The 24,549-nt window shown below is 47.1% G+C and overlaps 1 protein-coding gene across 1 annotated transcript in view; it reads right to left on the reverse strand.

Moving 5' to 3' along the window:
• Window positions 1-24,549, reverse strand: part of KNL1 (kinetochore scaffold 1) — a 598,022-nt gene that overhangs the window by 232,259 nt on the left and 341,214 nt on the right. The window contains exon 16 of the mRNA XM_085626857.1: window positions 4,741-4,857. Within this exon, the coding sequence (XP_085482983.1) occupies window positions 4,741-4,857 (117 nt within the window). The remainder of the gene's footprint in view (window positions 1-4,740; window positions 4,858-24,549) is intronic.

Raw genomic sequence — 24,549 nt, forward strand, 5'->3', positions numbered from 1 at the left:
CTGTGTGCGAAAGGGTCCCTTTTTAACATGGGCACATCCCTCTATGCCTTGTATTTGATGCAATTTTGATTGAAGTTCACTGTGTTCCTGCTAACCAAGTCACCAGTGCCAGTGTTCTTTCTAAAACAAGGTAACTGTGCAATTGTACCCCAATTGGCAAGATCTTTAGAACCCCTGTAAGCCCCTAGCAAATGGTACCCCTGGCACCTAGGGCATGGGTATTAAAGAGGGTCTCTAAGGACTGCAGCATATATTGTGCCACCCTAAGGGACCCACCACCAAGCTCATGCAGGCTGCCTGAAATGGTGCAGACAAAAGTGAAAACACAACATGGCGCACCCCCGCTGTGCCACGCCTACAGACACTACATGCAATATATGTAAGTCACCCGTACAGCAGGCCCTATAGCCCTAAGGCAGGGTGCATTATATTACATGTGAGGATGCCCCGGTGCTGTCTAGTTCAATTGCTAGATGGTACACGTGAACAGGGAAGCCATCTTAAGAATATGTACTGAACTCTGGTCATTACGAGTTCCCGAGCTACATGATGGCTTCACTGACTCCGAGGGTGTTTGGTATCAAATACCTTGTCTTAATAGATCCATACTAATCCCAGTAGTGGAATTTTTAAAAACATGCACCCAGAGGGCACCTTAGAGGTCCTGCCTGAAAAACTACCATGTATCGTCAGACTACTAACAGACATGATTCGGACCCCCTGCTGGTGAGAGCCTGTGCTCTCTAAAGGCCAGAAACAATGCCTGCTCCAGAGGAAGGTGTTTAGACCCAGCCATATGCAAATCAGTTTTGACCCTGTGCCTCATGGGAACAGTCCAGACCGAACTGCCAAGCCAGGTCCTCCCTGGACTGGAAACAAGCATCCTGGGACCGGTTTCTGGGTATTACCCTTCATCAGCCAGGCTAGCTTGATTCCAGTGGCACAGTGAGCAAGGGACCCACGTCTGGGCATACCCATCCCACTTAGGGTGAAAAGTGCTATGCACACAAATGGACGGAATGCCGAATAAATCATACATTCACCCCGAGTCAAGAGATCTAGGTTAAATCCATCGTTCTTTTGCTCACCATGCCAAGAAACAAGATGACAAAGAAGAGCCGAAGAACCAAGAACTGCGAACTGCGGGTGGACTCTGGTACCAAACCCTGCCTGGTTACCTGCTCCTGTCCCGACATTGGTGACAACCTGACTAGTCCTGCAGCTTTGCATCCTCCAAAAGCCTTGGAGGGACTCCAGCACTTCAACCAAACCATCAACATCTCCCTCCTCTGGAGTGGAGAAGCCACTTCCTTATAGCCTGCAGACACCAACCACAATGTCCGGTTCACTATTCTGCTGTTCACCGGGTCCACCAACGCAGCAGCCACCCACGAAGAGGTCAACGTGCTCCATGAGGTCAGACTCATCTCCCCAACAAGTAAGAAGCCAGGACCAACTGGAGTTGGCCTGCACCAATTTGCGGGGTACCAACCCCTTGGAGCACAAAGCATGTTTGAGTCAATTCCAGACTACAACACTGCAAAGGCCGAGAAGCTGGCAAGTGACATCAGCATTGTAGAGACCAGCACAGAGAGTGGCCCAGTTGTCCTAATTTGTCCCCATTTTCTGGTCTAACCGAGGAGGATGGGTGCCTTTGATGCATGGGCACCAGTCGACCAAAACCCTCTGCACCCAAGCTCCGCGGCCCAGGTCCACAACAACCGCTGGTGTTCCCCTGCTCCCAGGAGCCCCGCGAACCGAGACGCCTTTGGGAGCTCCTGAACGTCTCCCCAGGGTTCCCCTCTGCAGCCTGTTTCTAGGTGGAATGCTTGGTAATGATCGGTACTGGTAATATTCCAAGTTAAAACCTAGCTCTTCTTGGTGCTTTACACACCAGGAACCCGGCTTCTCTTCCTGGACAGTCTCTCCATAACGTAGGGCCAGACACCCTCCACCCATTTCTGAGCATGCCAACAGGTTTCTTGGTGCAAGGAAGACCCTCAGCTCTGCAGCTGGCTGTCAGATTGACACTAGTCCTAGATCATAAACAGCTCTTCATGTTCTCTGTGAGCAGTTCTCTCCTTGCTCAAGAAGAAACTGGAACACAGTGGAGTAGTTTGAGTCCCACCTTTATACTGCTTTTCAAGACATGAGATGTTGATCCAGTGTCCAAGATCCAGGGATCGGTTGCGAATGGTTTCTTTTAAAACTTGATTTTCTTGCAGGAGTGCAGACACAGCATTCGTACAAGCAGATGACTCATTGCAGGTAATGATCATGCTGACTACAAGCAGGAGTTCCCAAAACATGAGCAGTGAACTGTGACGGGACAGCACCTGGCTGTCATTGGCATTCACTGGAAGACAAAAGGGCAGGCCCTACCTAGAACCAACTTTTGTATAATAAATTGCCGACTCAACCCATTCTCCTAACCTCTACCAAATGCAAGTGTGCAGAAAGACCTAATCAGCAATCCCCCTGCTAAAAGAACCTCATTGAATGTTCAAGGGTAGCACTGTCTAAATCCTTCCACACTTCATTGTCTGGGTTTCCTCACAGAAGGAGGGGGGGTGGATGGCGGGGGCTGCATCCCATACTCCAAAATGGATTCTCCTGGTCCTATCAACAATATCCTAACCAGAACAATGATGTTGACAAACATCAATACATCCTACATACATGCATATGGGAATGTCAGCTAGGGAGTTTGAAAGAAGAACAAGTAGACATCTTACTCATACTGAACCATATATAAAGTTTGTTTTCAGTATCTATTCACAAAACCCGGTATGCTTCCATCATATTTCATGGTACAAAAGGGGGTGGTGATGGACGGAGCATCAGAATCAATCAAACACTTACACCCAGTCAACAGATCTGGGTTTGATCCATCACCATTCTTAAGCCCACTCTGCCACCCCAGTTCAGACATGGCCATATGCAAATCAGTCTGACCCTGTGCCTCATGGGAACAGTCCAGCCCGAACTGCCAAGCCATGCCTTCCCTGGACCGGAAACAAGCTTCCTAAGACCGGTTTCTGGCATTTCAGCCGTCTTCAGCCAGGCTTGCTTGAATCCAGTGGCAAAGTGAGCAAGGGACTCACGTCTGAGCATACCCTGCCAACTTATGGCGAACAAAGCGGTACAAAAGGGGGTGGTGATGGACGGAGCATCAGAATCAATCAAACACTCACACCCAGTCAACAGATCTGGGTTTGATCCATCACCGTTCTTAAGCCCACTCTGCCACCCCAGTTCAGACTTGGCCATATGCAAATCAGTCTGACCCTGTGCCTCATGGGAACAGTCCAGCCCGAACTGCCAAGCCATGCTGGACTGTTCCCATGAGGCACAGGGTCAAGACTGATTTGCATATGGCCATGTCTGAACTGGGGTGGCGTAGTGGGCAAAAGAACGATGGATTTAACCCAGATCTCTTGACTGGGGGAGAATGTCTGCATTGTCAGCATTCCGTCCATCATTTGTTTGTTGTAACGTCCATCATATTTCATGTCATCAACGCAATATATGGACAATAGTACCATGTCATCAGAGAAGGCATGCTTGGTGAGCAACTCGAAGTCTCAGAAAAAGTTCAGGACGTTGGAAATACTATAGCCAGGCCTAGGCTCAGGGCACAGGCTAGGTTAACATGCAGGTATGCCAGTAAAAAGTCTGGATGCCAGTTTCACAAGCAGATGCGTCACTCAGGGTAGGGGATACACTGATTTTCCATGCAGGGGACAAGTGTGTTGTGTATTATTGTGAACCTATGTGGGAAGCGTGTTGGTGCTGTGCATGAGCGAATAGTGAAGTGCTGTTATTTTGCTTTGTCTTGAAATGCAGCACTTAAAAGTGTGGTGGTGGAAAAGTAAGAGATGCAGCAGAGGTAGTTTTCATTGACACTTCAAGGTGCTTTTAAAGCAACCTGGGCATATACACCACGATGGTCAACAAACAAACAACCACCAGGGCACCAGGTTAAGCAATCAGGTCACAGGTTATTTAAGATTTTTTTTTTATGGGGCAGGCGAAATTGGGTGAAGGGAACTTTAAGATATAGGCAGCTGCATCACAGCCTCAGGGGCAGTTGGGTGATGGTTACATTTACACCAAAAAAGGGGGTAGTCTGAAGACTGAATCTAATTCTTGGAGAAAAAGTGCACACCCAAGCCCCCACAATGCTCCCAAGGGCTAATTTAAACCAGCACCTAGTTGCGGCCTGTGCAGGTAAGAGCGGTGGGGCCTGGTGGGAGGAAAGTGTGAGGGGTGGATTTTGACAGACAAGGGGAAATTATTTTTTTTACTTTTCCCTTGTGGTCGTCTGCTGAATTCCCCTCCAACCTGACCCCACCGCTCTTACCTGCACGGCCCCGGCTGCCAGCACCAGTCATGTCGTGGTTCAAAACCTAGCCAGACTGGCACCCTGCACATGTGAGTTTGGGACACAAAGTAGTCCTGAAAAAAGTGATGGCACCCACCACCATCACAAACTAAGCATGGTCAAAAAACATGACTGAAATTGAAGAAGGGTAACCAGGAAGGGCCTGATCTGTATTTTGAACAAATGTTGTGTGCAGTGCTTAATGTGTTTAGTAACATGCCATGGAAAATTCTCACCAATACTGGTACATTTGGGACAAAGCTCTAACTTTTTTTGGCGTAAAAAGGCAAAGATTAATAACATTCTTTATGGCCACAATTTTATCATTTAACATTGAACACATCACTCCTACTTACACGAGCAGTCTCCAATAGTTTGCCATAACGTTTCACCTTGCCGTTGTGAGATAAGACTTTACTTTTCAAAGTACAGTTGGACTTTATCTTCTTAATCTCCTCACCAAACAACTTCAGCTGTAAAAGAAAAGTATCATTTAACAAACATCAAATGAAAGGAGCAAATAAAGATGACTCACGGTTTTCAGAATAATTGTACACTGCTTGTACTAACTAGTCTATCCGTTTTAACGTATTTTCAAATTTTCTGTAAGATAGCTCATAGGAACAAACATCTGTATGCAGGGCTTTAAGCGGGATGAAAAAAAAGTGTTTGGTGTGGGTCTCTCAAAGAAGCGTGGCCGATAGAATGCAGGGCGTGGCTTAAAAATACGCACGATAAAAATCTGTGCTTAGCATAGTGTGCCGCCCCAGTGGTATTTTTCTGCTTCTGTCCATTCATCCAGATAAATAACACAACAAACAACATCACATCTACAACAAGCCAGGCTTTGTCAATGGTTGTTAGTTGCATATCACAAATAAGCAAAGACTAGGGCTTTGTTGTACATAATATTGAAAATGGTTCAGTTCTGAAATGATGAGACTGTGAAAGAACTAAAATGAGTCTCTCTGAAGTTACATCAAAGTCTTTGAGCAGTTGCACTGTTCCAGAGTTAAGATTTTCTTTTCCAACCTAAGGGTGAGGGCAGAAATGGAGAGCCTGATCGGGAGCAGTCTCAGCACGCGCTTTATAGAACTGCCGGTGATCAGCACCTGCAAGACCTGGCCCAATTAAAGCCCTGTCTGTATGTTATGGGTGAGGAAAGAGGATTTTTCCTCTTTGGAAGATACCATAGTTCTTGCCTTTTAGACAACAAATTAACATGGTTTGATTAAATAGCAGCATCTGTCAAAGGAAGGAGGTAAAATTGTAAAACATCCCAGTGATGCCTATAGCCACTGTTATTGGATAGGTGGGAAGGTTATATGGGGGTAGTGAAAGACTAGTTGTTACTTTTTATTGAGGGTTGTAAAGAATCGGGTTTGGGGGAATGCATCCCATAGTATTCAGAAGTTACTCCAACCTTATCAATCAGGGTCTTTTACCTTTGGTGCCCATGGGCCTCGCTAGATCAGACCATCAACGTGGGGACCAAAACGTGGGGGGGGGGGGGGGGGAGTGCTGGGGCTAGAACACCAGCAACGCACAACAATAAAATGTAGTATTTTTACTTTAAAAAGGTGAAGTACTTTAATGCGCACATAACTAAAAATATTACACACAAAATTACAAAAACATAAGATTTCAATGGGATTAACAATTCGGAGCCCATCCTAAAGAGGACCTTGAGGAAAAACAGGAAAAATCACCTACCCTCAACATATATAGGGGTAGTAGGTAAAGCCCAAACCCTTGTATTTTTCCATTATTTACGACATACAATGTGACAATTTCCATGCCCGAGGGCCCCAACATACAAAACTAGCAATGCCCTCTAATAAAGTCTATTGCAGTTACACAAAGCTTTACAGAATCATTAAGTTATGCCTAAAGACTTTCAGACGTTCATCATTCCGAATAAAAACGTCTTGCTTTAGGCAGCACATTGCAAAGTAATAGAACAAAAGTCTTTGGGCTTTACATGAGGTCTCCACCTATAAAGACCTAAAGCAACATTACGGCAGACCAAAATGGAATTCATCTCAAGTCTCCCCTTGAGACAAAAATATATCTTTGGCGAGTACTAAAAAGAATCAGGGATTTATAACAAATATCTCACTTGACCGTTGAATCAACCATGATGGAGAGAGTTTATTTATGACACACTTGCAAACCCTAGTACACAAGCTGCTTTGTTGTGATGATTGCCTAGCAACTGGAATACTTCTGTTCCACTTTTCTTTCTTTGGTTACTGCTGCTCTGGCGGGGCTTTTGGATTTTCTAGCATTAATTTGCACCTCTGTGGGGCGCCCTATATTTGGTTTAGCCCCACTCTGCTCCTGCTGTTGAACGGTGCAGAGGCTTTCTTTGCCTGTCCAGCACCTTCTGCTGCAGGATCATAGAGCCACCTTCTCTATGCGCTGCGGTCTGATGGACCTCTAGCGTGCCCACCCTACTTTTATCCCTTCACCTGCATTCCTTCCACTTAATGGTCTTTCTGGCAGATGCATGCAACAGCAAAGAGGGGCAGCCAGTGTTCCTAGTGCCTAAGGGGGACTCCCAAAGGCAGATCTGTCATGTGGAGAACCAGATGCTCCAGGGACACCTGCTGGAACTGTAGACAACACCGGACATAAGCAGCCAACACAAAGTAGGATTTCTCCAGCCCCACTCAGTGTATCGAAGGAATATTTGTGTTTTTTTGTGGTCCAAGGCCCTTTCCTTAACAGACTGGGCCAGCTGCTCTGGGACATCTGGGTTGAAGATTTCTTGGGGATCTCTCAGACTCCTCACAGCCTCCTGCACTACTGCTTCCTACTCATCGCAGAAGCTTCTCTGTACGGGGTTCTCAGCTTGTCCCGTTACCCTGGCCTGGATATCTTCTGACCCGGGACTCATGCTCAGCAGCACCCACAGGCACTCCATGGCTTGTTTGAATTCTAAAGTCAGCAAAGTGTGCAGCCTCTAGCTGGGTGAATGTGCACAACAGCATGTTTCCACAATGCCCACTCCTCAAACCACTACAGCAGGACCATATCAACTTAAGTCCTCTGCTCTGTGGTGTTTAGAATGTCAACTCTCCACCAGGCCAGTGAGTCAGTCAGTCCCGGAGCGTTGAAAAGGCCCCTAAAGGCTCCTGACACGGGGGGGGGGGGTCAAAGTTTTGCTATTCTGTCCTGTCTTTTCCAGGCTCCTCCTCAACTCTCCCTGCTAGTGCAGGTGCTTTTAAATGGAGCTTGAGGGGTCTCCAACAGATTAAGCCACAACCCCGTTCTAGTGGTGCAACATCATCTACTCCACCTTTATATGACACTTAATGGACCAGCCCACTGCTTACCCTACCCTATACAACATTTTGGGTAGACTTCACCATGGCAGCCCTCTCCAAAAGCAGCACATCAGCCTTTGAAATTGTCCCCGCCAGCCTGGCCCTCTTTCCTTAACGTCATTCAAAGCTGCCAACTGCTGGGCAGCAGACTGAAGGTTCTCCAGAGGTTCTCCTACCTTAATTAAGAGGCAGACTCCAACCTGGCTACCTGCTTCTAGTAGGAGATTCTTAATCCATGTAGAATATACCTATTTGTTCCTGGGGGCTTTGAACTACCAGGTGGTGGAACACAGTAAATCACTCTCAGCCAAGCAAACAGAAGAGTGAATTTAATTAAAGGATGGCTCAGAGAAGTATACTCTTGCATAACTATATCCTTAGATATGGATCTAAACCCAGAAAAATAATACAAGGTAGCAACTCCTACTTATTCAACGTTCCAGTCCCAAGTTTAATCAATCAGGTTTGAAAAAGCCCGGCTAATCACCCAGTAGGGCATCCAGGCGTTTGCAGGCTCCGGAAGCTTATTCAAAACAGCCAGGTCTTGCGGGCCACTTGGAATTCCGGAAGTGAGATGATGGTCCGGAGGTGCGTGGGGAGACTGTTCCAGGTCTTCGCTGCAATGTGGGAGAAGGGGCGTCCTCCACTTCTGCTTCGGTAGATGCGGGGAGTATGGGCAACAGGAAGGGAGGTAGAGCGCAGTCTTTACGATGGTTGGTGGAAGTTCAGGCGGTGTTTACTGTAGGCGGGTCCTTGGTTGTGTAGGGCCGTGCGTGGGTCAGCAGCATGAATTGGCATCTCTTTTGTGCGGGGTCCCAGTGGAGTTTCCAGAGGTGTGGTGTGATGTGGGTTCATCAGGAAGGCCAAGGATGTGTCTGGCTGTGGCGTCCTATATGGTCTTAAGTCTCTGTAGAAAGTGGGCGGTGATTCCTACGTAGAGAGGGTTACCGTAGACCAGTCGGCTGGTGACGATACGTTATTCTTTTAAAGAGCAAAAGATGAATAACACACCTTTTGTTCTACATTTCCCCCTCCCCCAAATAAATTGTGCAGTTCCTTTCAGTTTCCAAGTGAATTACAACAATTGAACAAATTACTTACCTTCGGTAACACCCTATCTGGTAGAGAGTCTATTTAACCACAGATTCCTTACCTTAGAATTATCCCCAGGCATCAGACTGGATTCAGAACTTTTTCTTGAGCAGTACCCCTGCATGCCCGTAGGTGGTGTCGTTCAGCTACTCATGGCGTCATCCGCGCCGAAGTGATGTGCGCAGTGCCTATATAGGTGCCACCCCAGCTCACTGACATTCATTACTTTTTGCGCCTTTCCACGATAGAAGTGCAGAGCCACAAAGTACGCTGACCACAGCTGTGGAATACTAGGGCCCCGAAAGGGGAAAATCCTGGCTCTGGATCCAACAGTCCAGGCAGTATTGCTTGGTAACAATGCGCAGGAAAGCCCATGTTGCCACCTGGTAGATGTCCAGGACCATATCCCGCACACTAAAGCAGAGGTTGGAGCTTTAGCTTTGGTAGAATGATCAAGCAAACCCTCATGAGCTTGCTTCGTAGCCATTGCGTAGCAGATTTTGGTAAAGAGCATGATACACTGTGAGATGGTCCTCTTCTGTAAGGCTATTCCTTTTTTCCATCCGATATACCCTACGAAGAGTTGGTCTTCCACCCGGAACTCTCGTGGCTGATCAAGGTAGAACAACAAGGCTCTTTCTGGGTTCAGACGGTGAAGTTGCTCCTCTTCCTTGGCGGGATAAGGCAGAGCGCAAAAAGTAGGCAGAGCTTTCATGAAACGGAGTGATAGATCCCTTTCAGGAGAAAGGAAGCTCTCGTACAAAGCACCAATTTGTCTGGGTAGATATTCAGAAAAGGAGGCTTGGATTCCAAGGCCTGAACCTCACTGACTCTCCAGGCAGATGTTCTTGCCAACAGGAAGGTCGTCTTGATGGTAAAGAGCCTGAGATGATAGATGTGCAATGGCTCAAAGGGAGTGCACATAAGGAAAGTGAGAACAAGATTTTTGTCCCATTGGGGCATAATGAAAGGAGAAGGTGGAAACAAATGTTGTAAACCTTTCGGAAAACTATTCACAGTAGGGGATTTGAAGAGGGATGGCTGGTTGGGCAACCGCAAATAAGCTGAAATAGCAGACAGCCCTTCAGAGTGCCCAGAGCAGAGCCCTTCTGGGCAGGGGAAGTATGAAAAGGAGAACCTCAGGAAGTGGATCAGAAAGGGGATCGATTTCTTTCTGGACACCTTGGAACTAATTACATACTTTGCTAGGAATGTCAAAAGCTTTTAACTGTCACCCCTAAATCTCCACTCATGAAGGCGGAGCATTGATCGGACGGATGGAGATGGACATGCTCAACTGCTCACGATATCAGACTCTCCATGCCCAGTCCCGAGCCACAAGGACCACTTGGGCCCGGACGTTCCTGATCTTCTTGATAACTCTAGTTAGGAGGGGTATAGGTGGAAAGACATACAGGAGGCTTGAGCTCCACTCAAGACAAAGTGTCTCGGAGAGATCCGCCTTGGAAACTCCAGCGCGCAGAACTACTGACATTGCATGTACTTGAAATTGGCAAGCACATCTAACAAAGGCTCTCCCCACTGCTGAAGGAGACCTTGCACCACTGCTACAGGGTAGTAGTGGTGGGGTGGGAGTGGCAAAGCAGAGGGGCGTTAAGAAACAAATAAAAAATTAACTTACCTGCGCTGCCGGCCATTACTTATCATCCGTCCTCTTCGTTCCAGCAGGAACAAGACTCCACTAGCTAATCATGACGCTGCTGTCACCATGACAGCAGCACTGTGATTGGTCTGAGAGTTGCGGTTCGGTGCTCAGACAGGCAGTGGGAGCCTGTGAATATTCTCCACCCAGACTGTGCATTACAGCCTGGTGGAGAACACGCTATGTGCACATGACTGTTTGGCCGGCCCAAGTCGGCCGGCCAAACAGCCATGCGCATGTAGGAAGTGCTCACCATTCCTCCCCTGATCTGTGGACAGCCCCAACCGCACCTTCGGAGCCTTCTGAAAAATTAAATGATAACGTGGAGTTATTGTTTTAATATTCCTGTGGGGTGATGCTCCTCCGCCTTAGCAGAGGATTTGCCACAGGGAGTTCGTCCTCTCTGGCGTTCAGAGATCCCGCCAGATGTTGAAGCGCCACAGTAATGCCCTGCTGTTCCAGTCCATGTTGAGAGACGCAGGGTTTGAAAAGGATCCATGACCACACCCCATCCTTTTTGTTGCAGTACCACATGGTGGTGGTGTTGTCCGTGAACACTTGCAGTAGCCTTCCTTTCATGGAGGGTAGAAAGGTTTGATGCTAATCGGATCGCTAAATCTCCAAAAGATTGACGTGGAGTCCAGATTACTGCTGGAGACCAGATTCCTCTGATCTCCACCTCTCCCAGATGGCCTCCCCATCCCATGAGTGACGCATCTGTCACTGTCAGAACTGGTTGGGGAAGGGAGAGGTGTCTGCTGCTGACCCAACTGCGGTTAGTAAGCTGCAGGTAGTTTGCAGTTCCCCACGAGATGTAGACAATGTCAGAGATTCGCCTGATGCTGCACCCACCGGAACTTCAGGTCCCACTGCAGCTCGCATATGCCAACAGGCATGCATCACCAACAGAATGCAGGGGGCCATGAGGCCCAGTAGCCTCAGTCAGTCTCACCGAAATCCAGAAGAAAGGCTGAAACATCGGCATCATAGCCCGACTATCCTGAACTCCCCATTCGGAAAGATAGGCCTGAAACTGGAGTCCGGTGCGTCTTGGGCACGTTGATAGTGAACCTCAGCAAATGCAGGAGGTCTGTGGCAGTCTGCAGGTGGGAGACGACAGCCTCGGCAAGCCCGCCTTCAACAACCAGTCATCGAGATAGGAGAAGACTGGCACCCCTCATCTCAGCAGAGGACCTGCAACCACTGCCATCACCTTGGTGAACACCGGAGGGGCACTGGTGAGGCAAAAGGGGAGCACAGTAAAATTAGTTTGTGGCTGTAGGGAGCTGGCTCTGAATATGATATCACTAGGTAGTAATACTGTGCACAGAGTCCAGGAGTTCCCCAAAAGTGTACATGGCTCAATGTAAAACCCCAAGTGCTCTATTAGTGGTAGTGTGGCGAGCAGCCTTAGGCCTAACACAGAGGAGTTTAAGACATTTAATGCACAGATTATCAATAATGGACACGACTCAAGGAGGAGATTCCAGACCAATTTTTATAAAAGTATACTTTGTTTGTACTTTATTTTAATACCCAGGTCATTGTAATAAGGGGAGTACATTTTTAATGAGACATACTTTTCACTTTCAAAAAATCGACACTTAGAAACGTTTTCACACTGTCCAATGTTATCCTATGGGGAAAATAATATTGTGGTTAACCAGGTGAATATAGAACTTACAATGTCAGTCTTCGGTGCCAAAAGTCAACAAGGGCCAGGGGTCAGCTGGGTGCAGAGGTCAAAATCTGAGTTTGGTCCAATGTTTTCAAATGGAGAAAGGGGGTGCCTGGAGCCACACTGCTTGCAGTTAAGTAGATCGGTTGCAGGGGCCAAGCTTTGGGGGTTAGGTTACGTACGGGGGGCACAAAACAGCACCAAACCTACACCATCAGGGGTGGCCGGGTGCAGGGTACAAATTCGATGTCGGGCGTCCAATGCTTTCCAATGAGGATTTTGACAGTAAAGAGGATGCAGGCGTGGCACCGGAGGTTGCAGGAGTAGGTCTAGTGACAGCAGAGGTAAGTTGGGAAGGGGGTCGTAGGGGCACCATCGGTTCAGCTCACCAAGGACCAGGGACTTCGGGTGCGGGGGTGCTTTTGGACATCGGAGTCTTCTTGCTGGTCGTGGTTGGGGGGGGGAGCATCTGGATTCACACTGCAGGTGCCGTCATGGAGGGCAGAGGAGGGCAACCAACACTGGACACTAGGTTAGGATCCCCAGGAAGACTTCCCTGCCCAGGTGGGCCACTCAAGATTGCGCCATGGGCATCCAGAGCAGAGTGGGCAGGGGACGCAGATCCACCTGGATCCGGGGTCTTTGGAGTCTGTTTCTTCTGGACAGGGTTATGGAAGTCATTGTTGCAAGACAGGATGCAGGGTTGTCGAAGCTGGAAACAGGCCAGTAGGGCTGGGGGCAAGGCAAGCTGTCTTCTGCTGCAGGGAGTCTTCACTCTTCTTAAGTCGTCGCAGATCTGAGGGTCAGACCTGGGGGACCCACCTAAATACTAAATTTAGGGAAGTAGAAGGTAGGGCCAATTGGCATCTGACCTTGGGTGACTATACCCCTAGTATGCAACCCTCCTATGTAAGGGGGCATACACCTATCCCTGATTGGAGGGGTCCCCCTATGTTAAAGATGGTGGGGACTGAAAGTTGTGCTTCACCTCGCTTCCCCCACCTTAGGGGTGGGGTTGGCTGAGGGTGAGCACACCTATCTTTAATTTTCCTACTCGTTTTCCTGTCCAAAGTGGGTGGGTAAACCAGAGGCTCCCATCTGCTGCTAGCCCTCATGGACTTTGCAGTGTCGGTGTCATTTTTTCTAGGGAGGCATCAACCGCTGGCCTGAAAAGATGTTCTTTGTCAAAGGGCTGATTAAGTATGGAAGACTGTACTTCTTGCTTGAATCCAGAGATTCGAAGCCGTGCATGTCTGCGCAATAGTACGCTAGTGTTAATGGTACAAGAAGCTGCATCTGCCGCATCTAGTGCGCACTTGATGGAAGTGTTGGTGATAAGCTTTCCTTCTTGAATGAGGTTGTTCGCTTTAGTCTTATACTCGTCTGGCAAATGTTCCATGAGTTTTTCCAACTCATCATAGTGAGCCCTGTTGTAGCGTGCTAACAGAGCCTGAGCATTGGTAATACGCCAATGGTTAGAAGCCTGCGAAGCTACTCTCTTGCCAGAGACATAAATAAGTTTTGACTCCTTATCAGGAGGAGGGACGTCTCCTGTGGTTGTAGAGTTAGCTCTCTTGCAGGCGTTGGATACAACAAGGGAGTCTAAAGGCAATTGCCCCTTAATATATACAGGGTCTGTAGGAGCAGGATTGTATTTATTTATCCACTCTAGGTGTAAGTATTTTGGCTCCGACTGGGTCTTTGAATACTTCAATTGTAAGTTAGCATTGGCAAAGCGTTAGTAGACCTTTGGGAGTGTGCTAATGTCTCTAAAAGGAAATATTCTTCTAAAGGGTCTGTATGAAGCTCTACTCCATGATATTGAGCAGCCCTGTTGATGAGCTGTACATAACCAATATTGTCGTCAGGCGGGGAGGGTCTGGAGGGATACAGATCGGGGTCTTTGTCCTGGATCTTTATTATAATTCTCCCTGGGATCAGTGTCCTGATCTTGTGGCATATCCTGCTCTTCAACCCCATTCCCATCCCCATCCCCATAATCCTCATCCTGTATGTCAGGTGATAGTGGGGGTAGTGGTTAATTTGATGGTGTTCTAATTCAATTGGGATTAGGAGGAGGAGAGGGAGGTATGTAAGGGGAGAAGGGTTGGTACCCATGTCCTCCTTTTTCAGAGGTATAGGGGAATCCTCTGAAAGATCCAGCTTCCGTTTCTTAGGAAGAGTGGCCAAAAGAGGTCCAGTTTTAGGGTCAATAGTCAAGTCTCCTTTGTTTCCGATCCAAAGCTGTGTCCTCAGATGGAGACTCCTTGGATGGAGTGTCTTTGTATTTAGGAATTGCCTTCGGCGTCAAGGATTTGGGCTGAGTCTCTTTGGGAGCCGAGCGTTTCGAATCCGAATGCTTGGATTTAGCTGGTTTGGGCGCTGAAGACTTCGGAGTGGCGTGTTTTGACTCCGAACTCCTCGGTTCTGAGCCTTTAGGTGCCGATGGTTTTGGCTCAGAGGCTTTTGATTTGGAGGATTTCGGCTCCGAAGGTTTTGGTTTGGAGGATTTCGGCTCCGAGGCCTTCGGTGCTGACGGCATGGAGGCCGCCACATGCTTCGTTTTATGTTTCGGTGCCGAAGGAGTTGGTTTGGCACCGGAATAGGGCCGGCTCGAGCCCGAGAGCTTGTCTTAATGTTGCATAGCCTCGCTGGTGGGTGGGCAACTGAAACTCTCGGTGCCGACCTGAGCCTGAGGGTGAAGGTGATACCGGAGGCTTAGACTTTGGGTCAGTGGGCACATGGGAATCTCTACTCACAGTACGTTGACCCGGAGTGATGTTCAGGTCTTCTCACATGTCGGGGTCGGTTTCGGACACCGGTTCTTTTTCTTCGGCTTCTGCAGCTGAACAGTGAAAATCTGAATCTTCGCCGAAGATGTCCGGAACGGAGCCGCAGTCGCGTTGCATCTCGTGGCGTCAAGCCCCGACGGTCACAAATGGTTTTCTTCTACCAGAACGATCGACCTGCTTCACAGTCGTTTTCGTCGTGGTCTGGGGATAAGCAAAGGTTGCAGACCTCGTGCAAGTCGGTGCGTGGAAATTTAGCACGACACTCGGGACATGGCTTGAATGGCGTCCCTTCCATGGACTGCTGGCATTGTTGGCACGGATAGGCCCAACGGACCGCCTCGAATTTCCCGATCGAAGGTTTTCTAAATTTACACGATACGTTTCGAATGGGAAACCACGATCGAAAGACAAAACCGCCGAGGGTAGAGGATTGCGCACCGAAGGGGTTCGAAAACGATACCAAACCGCAGCAATACACACCCTAACCCAATCTGGGGATGGAGTAGATGCCCATGCGCACTATTACCAAAAGGAGGAGTCACCTACCTCGTGACTACAAAGACTTCTGCGAAGTAAAACAAGTGCAAACATCCGGGCTCAACACCAGATGGCGATCTATGCTAAAGCATATGATCTACAGGTCATATGCCTCGAACAAACATTTTCTTGCCGAAATTGTACAGCCCCTTGGAATCGTGATCTAACGGTGCAGTTCGGAATGTACCAGGATTTAATTGTGAAGTGAGGGCTTGGACCACCAAGCTCTCCCGGTTATGGGTTTTCCGTGAGGATATTGGTGTCCCCTGGAGGGGGCGGTGACAGTGGGAAATTGTTCTGTTCACAGGAGCCCCCGTGTTGGGCTTGGACCAACGCCCAAGCAGGACATCAGTAAGTGCTTTGTTAAATGGGAGAAGCAGTTCTGAAGGGAACACTCCCAGCTGAAGTACTTCGGTCAGGACATTAGTCTTGACTGCCACTGAGGGCAAGCTAAAATTCAGGACCTCAGTCGCCCTCTGCTCCACCATTGTGAATGAAGCTCCCTCGTCCAGAGCCACGGTAGGGGGGAGAAGTGTCCAGTCCAGTATCTGGAGGAGTGTCCAGTCTACTGGCTTCACCCAGATCCTGACATCCAGATCCTCACACCAAGGAGTCATAAGGCCGATATTTTTCACGGTCCAGAGACCCCTCCCACTCCTCCCCCAAATCCTAGCCCACAGGAATAGGGCTCTGGTTCCAGCCTGGAAGGCATGGCTCCAGTCAGCGCTGGAGTCGGGCGATGCCCCTTCAGCTTCATGGCAGTATTGGGAATGTAATAGGGATGGCAGCGCCAAGAGAATCGGCCTTGGGACTGGGGAAGGTTGACATGGCATGACTGGTGCCGATCCGGATCCATTTATGGATCTGCGAGACCCCGAAAGACGCCAGAGCCGCTGGCGTGGATCTAGTAGGGGCCCCTCTCAAACCTGCGGGGCCCAAAGGCACGCCAGAGGACACAGGACACCCAAATAGGAGGTGCATAGCCTCATAAAACTCAACGGGTTGGGGGGGCGGGGGGGGGGGGAGGGTTTGCTCCTGGAAACTCGAAGAGGCGTAGAGATGTAGGGGCATACAGGCAGCCCAGGCTCTGGCTCAACCGCAGAGCAAGGCCTCGCATGACACTCCCCTGTCGCTTCAACAAACTTTTTTTCTTGTGGCTGGACTTACCTGAATAACCTGAGGACTTAGAGTGCGACAAGCTTCTTGGACTCCACGACAGTTGCCAGGACCTTTCTCTCAATCTGATCTGAATCGTCATGGTGTGTCACTTCGAGCCTCCAGGAACTCCAGGGATCCCTCTCCCAAGGCCTTCTGGTGCATGAAGCGGCAATTGGAGCAGGCCTTGGGGTCATGGTCGCGATTGAGGCACCAGAGGCATACAAGGTGCGGGTCTGTCTCCGACAGAGTGGAGACGTGAGCTGCAGGGCTTGAAGCCGGTCTTTTCGGGTGACACAAGAAAAACCAGGAGGAAAAACCTCAAAACACTTTGATAAAATGTTGAATAAGGGTAGTAAAAGATTAAGGGGCTCTTCCAGGATATGTGCTGACTGGCACGGAAAGGAAAAAAAAAAAAAGATATCCGTCGCACTGGGGTGCACCTATATAGCTGCTGTGCACATCACTTCTGGCACGAACACCACCACATGGAGACGAACGCAGCTACATACCGGCGCGCAGAAGTACTGCTCAAGAAAAATGTATGGAGCCAATCTGACGCCTGGGTATAACTAAGGTAAGGAATCTGCGGCTAGAAGTCTCAATCCGATTTGACGGGAACTGTCTGCCACGCGATCTTTGTGCATATGTCAGGCTGAGTCCTACTTGCTCAGACTTCAGGTATGCTCATATGGGAAACTAGTCATGCACAACCTGCTCGGAGCCAATTACTGCAGATGCTATTAAGTTAAAACTCAAATCCATTTTAAAAAGAGCATTACAGATGGAAAGGCTGCAGAAATCTAAGAAAAAGATGTGCAAAAGCTTTATAAAAATAAAAAATAAAAATCCCCTCCCCACAGGTAGTACCCAGATCCCAAACAGTTGTGATACAGGTTCACATGTATTTTATAACTCCATGCAAGTACCTGTAACTAAAAAGTTAAATTGATAAAAGCACTTACATGCATCACCACTCTCCAACTGCTAAAAGACTTAGATGCCATGTTATTCCCCTCCAACATTGAAACTTAAACACATTAGTTAGATGAATCATCGACAGCAAGAAAGTATACAGTTCTTTTCCAAGAATAGTATTTTCCACTTTATCCCTACACAAAAGTAATGTACTTATCAATTTGAATATGCCTGGTCTTCATTTTCGACCCTGACCCATTACGTACTATGGTCAAGACTGTTTACTCCAGTTCAGACAAATACAGTGTCAGCACAGTTAACTTTCAACCTGACTGGGATGCATTAAAGTTCAAAGACAACATACCCTTCTTATGTATCAAACTTTAAAGAACATCTTTGCTCATTTCAGTTTTGCACATCAACATTTGGCCCATTTCATCACTGTATTTTTCGTGCACCCCAATTGGGAAGTATGTAAGCCTTATGCACAACTATCTGTTCAGGAAAGTTAGGGGATAGTTATCTCCCATTTCAAAAAGCAGTTTATGGCAATGGAAAGAAATTTCCTCAGGAAACTTTGGCTTTCCTGGTAGTCACATTGGTAGAGCATGTCTCAACTTCCAGGGGCTCCAACTGATACTCCGGGTGCAGCAGGGAGGTAACTACAGTGCCCTACCACTCAAATGTCTAAATTACATTCCATGGACACAGTAGCACACGGTTTCAAAATCTATAATCTTTGTTGAGGTTACTTGCAATGTAGATTCTGCTTTGTGCATATCTGAATAGGTTGACAGTTATGTAAGCAAAACGTAGTTCAGCCAGGCTCAAGCAGAAATTCAAAATGCTAACATCATCAATAGTAACTGGATCAAACCACTGTTTCATACACCAGCAATATAAACCTCTCGAAGTGGAATTGTTTTTCTTGAAGGTGCATGAGAACTATGTCGGAGTGATAAAGAATGAAGCCTAGTCGGCAAGCCAGGCACTTCCCATTTTTTCCTGAAATCCACCGAGCTACTGGAGTTAGTTGGCTAGGCAGCATTATGGGGTGCATTCGCCCCTGTGAATTTGTTAGAAGAGGTAAAGTTTGAAGTAGCAGGGTCAGAGAATTAGAGTGTAGTTCAAGAAAACTGAACACTCCGCTGTAGGCCACAGCATCAATAGGAACAAGTCTTCCCTCCTGTAATGTTACTGTCGGGTTAGTTTTAAATGTTAGGAAAGCATGACAATCTTCCACCAAATTTGGCAGGAGAATTAAAAATGAACAGAGTATTCTATTACCCTTACAGTAACCAGAGTAATAAAAATGCAGCGAAACAAGGATTTACTGAGGTACCATCAGTTTAGAACTCACACATAATTCAAAGAAACTATTCCTCCGCCCCCACAAAAAAAACCCAAGGGAAAAAAAAGCCCTGCTGCGTTGATAAACCAATTAGGTTCTGTTTAGACCCAATTAGAAAAAGCAGTCCCACATAAATGCAAACTTATTATCTAGTAAGGAAATATTCATGTCCAATGTTTGAAGAATTGAGGTCTCAACTTCTAACTTTGAGCCTTGCCAGTTTAAGGGACTGACTGTGGCGGCCAAGGCCAGAGCACGCCGACTACTGTGCCCCTACCACAAAGTTCCAGTGGTGGGTGCTCTTATGTGCTGCCTTCAGGCCAATTAATTTGTTAATTTGTAGAATGTCAAGTCTAAAATAGTAATATCCCATTGTCCAGATGGCTTTTAACAATGAAACAGAAGGAATCAGGAGTCAGAAAGTTAGCACGTGGCAGGCATTAACAATCAAAACACTTCAGGAGGGATAAACTGGACTGTGCTCATTCCATTTTCTGCCATTTCAGATGTCTCGAGTCATTAATAATTAAGCCAGGTTTACATTTAATTTTATTTTCAAAACAGGGTACGGAGTTCCTCAGATACAGGAAGAAAGAGAGGAGGACCAAGAAGGGGACCAGAATTAGTCACCAATTGGTTATAAGGAAGAGTTGAGGGGAGGGCCAGGGGAGTGCCCTTTGCGGAACTAGAGCTCTCACACACCCAGCAAGCTAGGTGTCATGCTTCATCATATGAGCACTGCCCCTCGTCAAGTCGGCGCTGCAATCCTTGACGGGCTCCCGAAACCGGGGCTCTTTATCGGGGATCTTTTGTTCCTGCAGATATGTGCTTGGGGGTGAGGGGCCATGCAATCCCCGATTGCATGGAAATGCACCAGGGACCTCCTAGTTCTCATCATCAATACAGCGAGACGCCTGGCAGATGCTCTCCTGGTGAGAATACAAATTGCGGAAGGGGCACTTAAAACTACCATCCAGCTCTCTTCATAAAAGAACAAACTTGCTGAGATCAATGCTGAAATATCTGAGAACAAGGATTACCTCATGAAACAAAAAATAGCTAAATTGCAAAAGGATATCCAAAAATTTGACAAGGAAAAAGTGTACCCATACCTTAGGCCGGACTACACATCAGCTAAGAACAGTTATTCTTCTGATGACAACTCAGATAGGAGAAGTTCTTCTGATAGTAATTCCAGTACGGGTAGTTGGGGCACTAATATTGGCCGTCGTAATCAACGCGCCAACTACCACTATAATGTTCCTACCTTTCAGGGGCCTCCGGTATTTCCAGGTCCTCTTCCACCCCCCTATTGGCAATACCAGCCATTTCAACAAGGACCTCCCCAATTTTTCAACAACGGACCCCCTTTTTTAGACAGAGGATGGGGCAGAGGAAGAGATCGCAACAGAAGAGGGCCGCAGAAACAGGTTCACTGGCAGGACCCCCCAATGGGAGGGATGGACACAAGGAGCAAAACTCAGAACAAAAAGAACTAGTGGTCAATTTATCGCAACGTGGTCTGACAGACATGGAGACATCTCTACTACAGAAGGGGTTAGGCTTTGTACCCACCCCCAAAACTGATAAGTTTAGAGATGTGTGCGAGGTTCAGAAATTGTTCCGTAAAATTAGACTACGGTCTTACTTCTTGGATAAGCCAATCAATCAGGTGGTAGACTCAGGATTGAGTAACCCGTCCACCTTCACACCACATAATGCCATGATCCCGATCGAGATCTTAACTTTTGAGAAGGCGGTGCTAAAGGATTTAGCCCTAAGTCCTTCCCCTAACCCATTCCATAACTTATCTAAGAATGAGATGCAAACGGCCAAAACCCTCGCCAATGACGAATCCATCATCAAACAGGCGGATAAGGGTGGGGCAACAGTGATCCAGTCTAGAGATGACTATGATGTAGAATGCAAGCGACAACTAAACAATGATAGGTACTATGCCCCTATCTCCGTTGATCCCACATCACGCCTCGCCAACACCATTTCAATATAGGTACACGAGGGATTATCCCAATTTGTCGACCATTTCCTTCAACCACTGGTGAGGAACATTCCATCTTTCATCAGAGACACAACAGACATCCTCAAAATAATTGATTCAATAGACGACACCACATGCATCGATCTACTCATAACCCTTGACGTAGAGGCCCTCTACACAAACATCCCTCAGGGTGATACCCTGTCAGTAGTAGAGATGGCCTTAAACTCATTGGAATGGTCTTCCCCTACTCCAGTCACGTTTATAATGGACCTTGCCTCCATAGCACTGACTGAATTTTTTTTTTAATATCAGGGGCAACTATACCATCAATGCCAAGGTACTTCGATGGGGAGCACATTTGCTCCCAGTCTGGCCTGCCTCTATATGGCAGCCTTTGAGGAACAGATCATTAATACTGACCACAATCCGTTTCATCAACATCTAGTTCTCTGGAAACGGTTTATTGATGATATTCTCATCTTTTGGCGGGGTCCCACTGACACTTGCAACACCTTTGTACAGTGGATTAATCAGCAGAACCCTTTCCTCAAGTTCTCCCACACGATTTCAGACACAATAGTTGCATTCCTGGATCTAAACATTAAGCTATCGGAGGGACAACTTTCGACAAGCTTATTTAAAAAACCAACAGATCGCAACAGCCTCCTGCTATACCAAAGCTACCACCCTAGAGCCCTTCGAGATAACCTTCCCGTGGGTCAATTTGTACGTATAAGACGTAATTGTACTTCAACCAAAGATTACAAAGTAGAAGCCAACTCTTTAGCCACCAACCTTATGACTAGGGGATACCCACACAAGGTGATTAAAGACTCCATGAAAAGGGCCCTCAATAACCCTAGAGAGTCTCTTCTAGAGGTACACCATAAACCACCCGACGATACCTTGACATGTGTGACCTCCTTTACACCCAACTCAGCCCTGATCAAAAAAATCATCCTGAAAGATTGGGGTATCCTCAATACAGGAGAACTACAGATACCAAGACCCAGATTCGTCTACAAAAGGACTTGTAACCTGCGGGATATGTTGGTTCACACTAGACCAAAGAAAAATGTTACCCCTTCACAGACCACACTTTGGGGCCTTCCACCAGTTAGAGGCCATTTTCCCTGTGGTACCTGTACTGTCTGCGACTTCACTACCATTACCAAGGAAGTCACACTACATGCCAACTTCAAATGGAATATCAAGAAACACACTAATTGCAACACCAAACAATGTGTTTATTTGATCACGTGCCCATGTGGGTTACAATATATTGGCATGACTATGCGGCCAGTCAAAACCCGCATAATAGAGCACAGAAGCAACATACGTTGCCAACAAACCACGACCAAACTCTACAGACACTTTTTGGAGACACATCACTCCCCTGAGTCATTACATTGGGTCATACTAGAATCCCACACGCAGATTTCCAAAACCTCTTTATTCAGGATTGAACAAAGATGGGTGCATAGACTTTCATGTGACACTATAGGCCTTAATGAGGACATCCCTTGGAGTACCATGCCATAATTGAATGTCTACTCCCAGGGCTGTTGAGTTATCCTTACACATTTCAACACTGCGACACCAAGGCCAATGACTCTAACCACCACCCATAATGAATTAATAGCCTCAACCCACTGTCCTGACTTCATGATACAATGGAACTGACACATCCTACTTAACCATTAGCCCACACGTTTTGTAGTGGTATTTGTTAATTACACCACGACAATGCACCAGTTCTATGCCTTTTAATTTTAACTTTTGTTCAATGGTTTACGTCCACGGCAGGTTTGACACTACCATGGGGTGACTGCGGTTAGCCCCTATACACATACTTTGTTATTGACTTACATGTGTCTACATTGGTAACACTTAATTGAGTGTGGCATTTGTATATCACGTTTAACTTGACGCATACTAATGCGCGTTACCTCCTGGTATTAGGTCTGTGTTCTGTGAGATTGTCCGCGCTCTCCCCCTCATTACCTTGTTGTAGCGCGACACATGCATTCACGTTGCTTAGCAACGGACTGCGGCTCGATTGACGTTTACCAAACACTCCGTCGAATCGTGACGTTTCTAACACCCTGGCGTCCCTGATCATTACCTGGCAACTGCGGACGTCACCACGCTGCGTAACGGCGCCCGATTAGCACGTCACGATTACTTTCAGTTACGCTATATTTACACATGGCGGCAGACGTACTTCACCACCCCGGTCCCTGGCGGTTTGGGTAGGTCTTCAGGATTAACGTTCCTTGACGTTGGTGAGTACAATCCTCAATTTTTCTGCTAGCTACTTTGAACCTTTCTCCCCCGTTATTTACTATGCTGGGTACCACGAGCCATGACAGACCTCCGGTCCTGTGCTCGGGTCCCACCGGGTCTGAACCCTGTCAGAACATATCTTTTTCTTGATGGACACTATGTGCTACTGTTATGTAAGACGCCTTAACAGGTATCATGTTCAATCGGCACCATGACAGATCACGTGGTTTCAATTTGACATGCTCACTTTCTCTTATGTACCCTTTCATTGTAGGACCCAATCGGTGTCCTCCATAACCGCCAGCACCGTTGCTAGCTTATCTAGTCAATATACTAGGTGAGTGAATCCCTGCTTGTCCTTGAGAGTATCACTAGCTTACTAGTAGCTATAGATCAACACCACCACCCCCTTCACTGTTCCTTTGAAATAGTGCACCTATTATCAGGTTGTTTTATACACGTCTTGCACGGTGATTTTTATAACGCCATTCCTGACATATAATGTACTAGATAAAGAGATGATGTTTTTAATTCTTCATGTTGTCACTTTATCTTTACAGGGCAGCAACCTAGGACGTGGTATGTAGAGTTCACATTACCACTTTTATGTAGACAGCTTTTGATCCTGATGAATTGCCCTGATCCTCCAGACAATTTTGGCAAGAAACATGTTGATCCTTTAGAGTAGAGCTTCACGTCTAGACACCTTAATTCTATGACTTAGCCACTCTACACCAATTTTAATAGGGTAGTCTACCTTCAGAATAAAAACATGTTTAGGACTGACTAACCTTTTTTAACATTTCCATTTCCTGCTACATCCATTACACTAGGCCCCTCACCCCCAAGCACATATCGGTAGGAACAAAAGATCCCCGATAAAGAGCCCCGGTTTCGGGAGCCCGTCAAGGATTGCAGCGCCGACTTGACGAGGGGCAGTGCTCATATGATGAAGCATGACACCTAGCTTGCTGGGTGTGTGAGAGCTCTAGTTCCGCAAAGGGCAATCCCCTGGCCCTCCCCTCAATTCTTCCTTATAACCAATTGGTGACTAATTCTGGTCCCCTTCTTGGTCCTCATCTCTTTCTTCCTGTATCTGAGGAACTCCGTACCCCGTTTTGAAAATAGGCTTCTGGGGCATGCACGCTGGACCTCCTCAAATAAAGCCCCCTGTCCCTCCCTTTGGATTACTAATTACTTACATTTAATTTTGCCACTGTTTAAGGGCCCCGTCAAGATTTTATTTTATTAATATTGTAATTAAGTTATAAACTTTGGGAAATAACATGCTTATCTACATTTTTCTAGTTATTTGGAGTACAGTCTTAATTTTTCAAGAATGCAAAATTTTTACGCCATCTT

Source organism: Triturus cristatus, chromosome 9 (genome assembly GCF_964204655.1).
Source record: "Triturus cristatus chromosome 9, aTriCri1.1, whole genome shotgun sequence".
In the NCBI taxonomy this organism is placed as follows: Eukaryota; Metazoa; Chordata; class Amphibia; order Caudata; family Salamandridae; genus Triturus; species Triturus cristatus.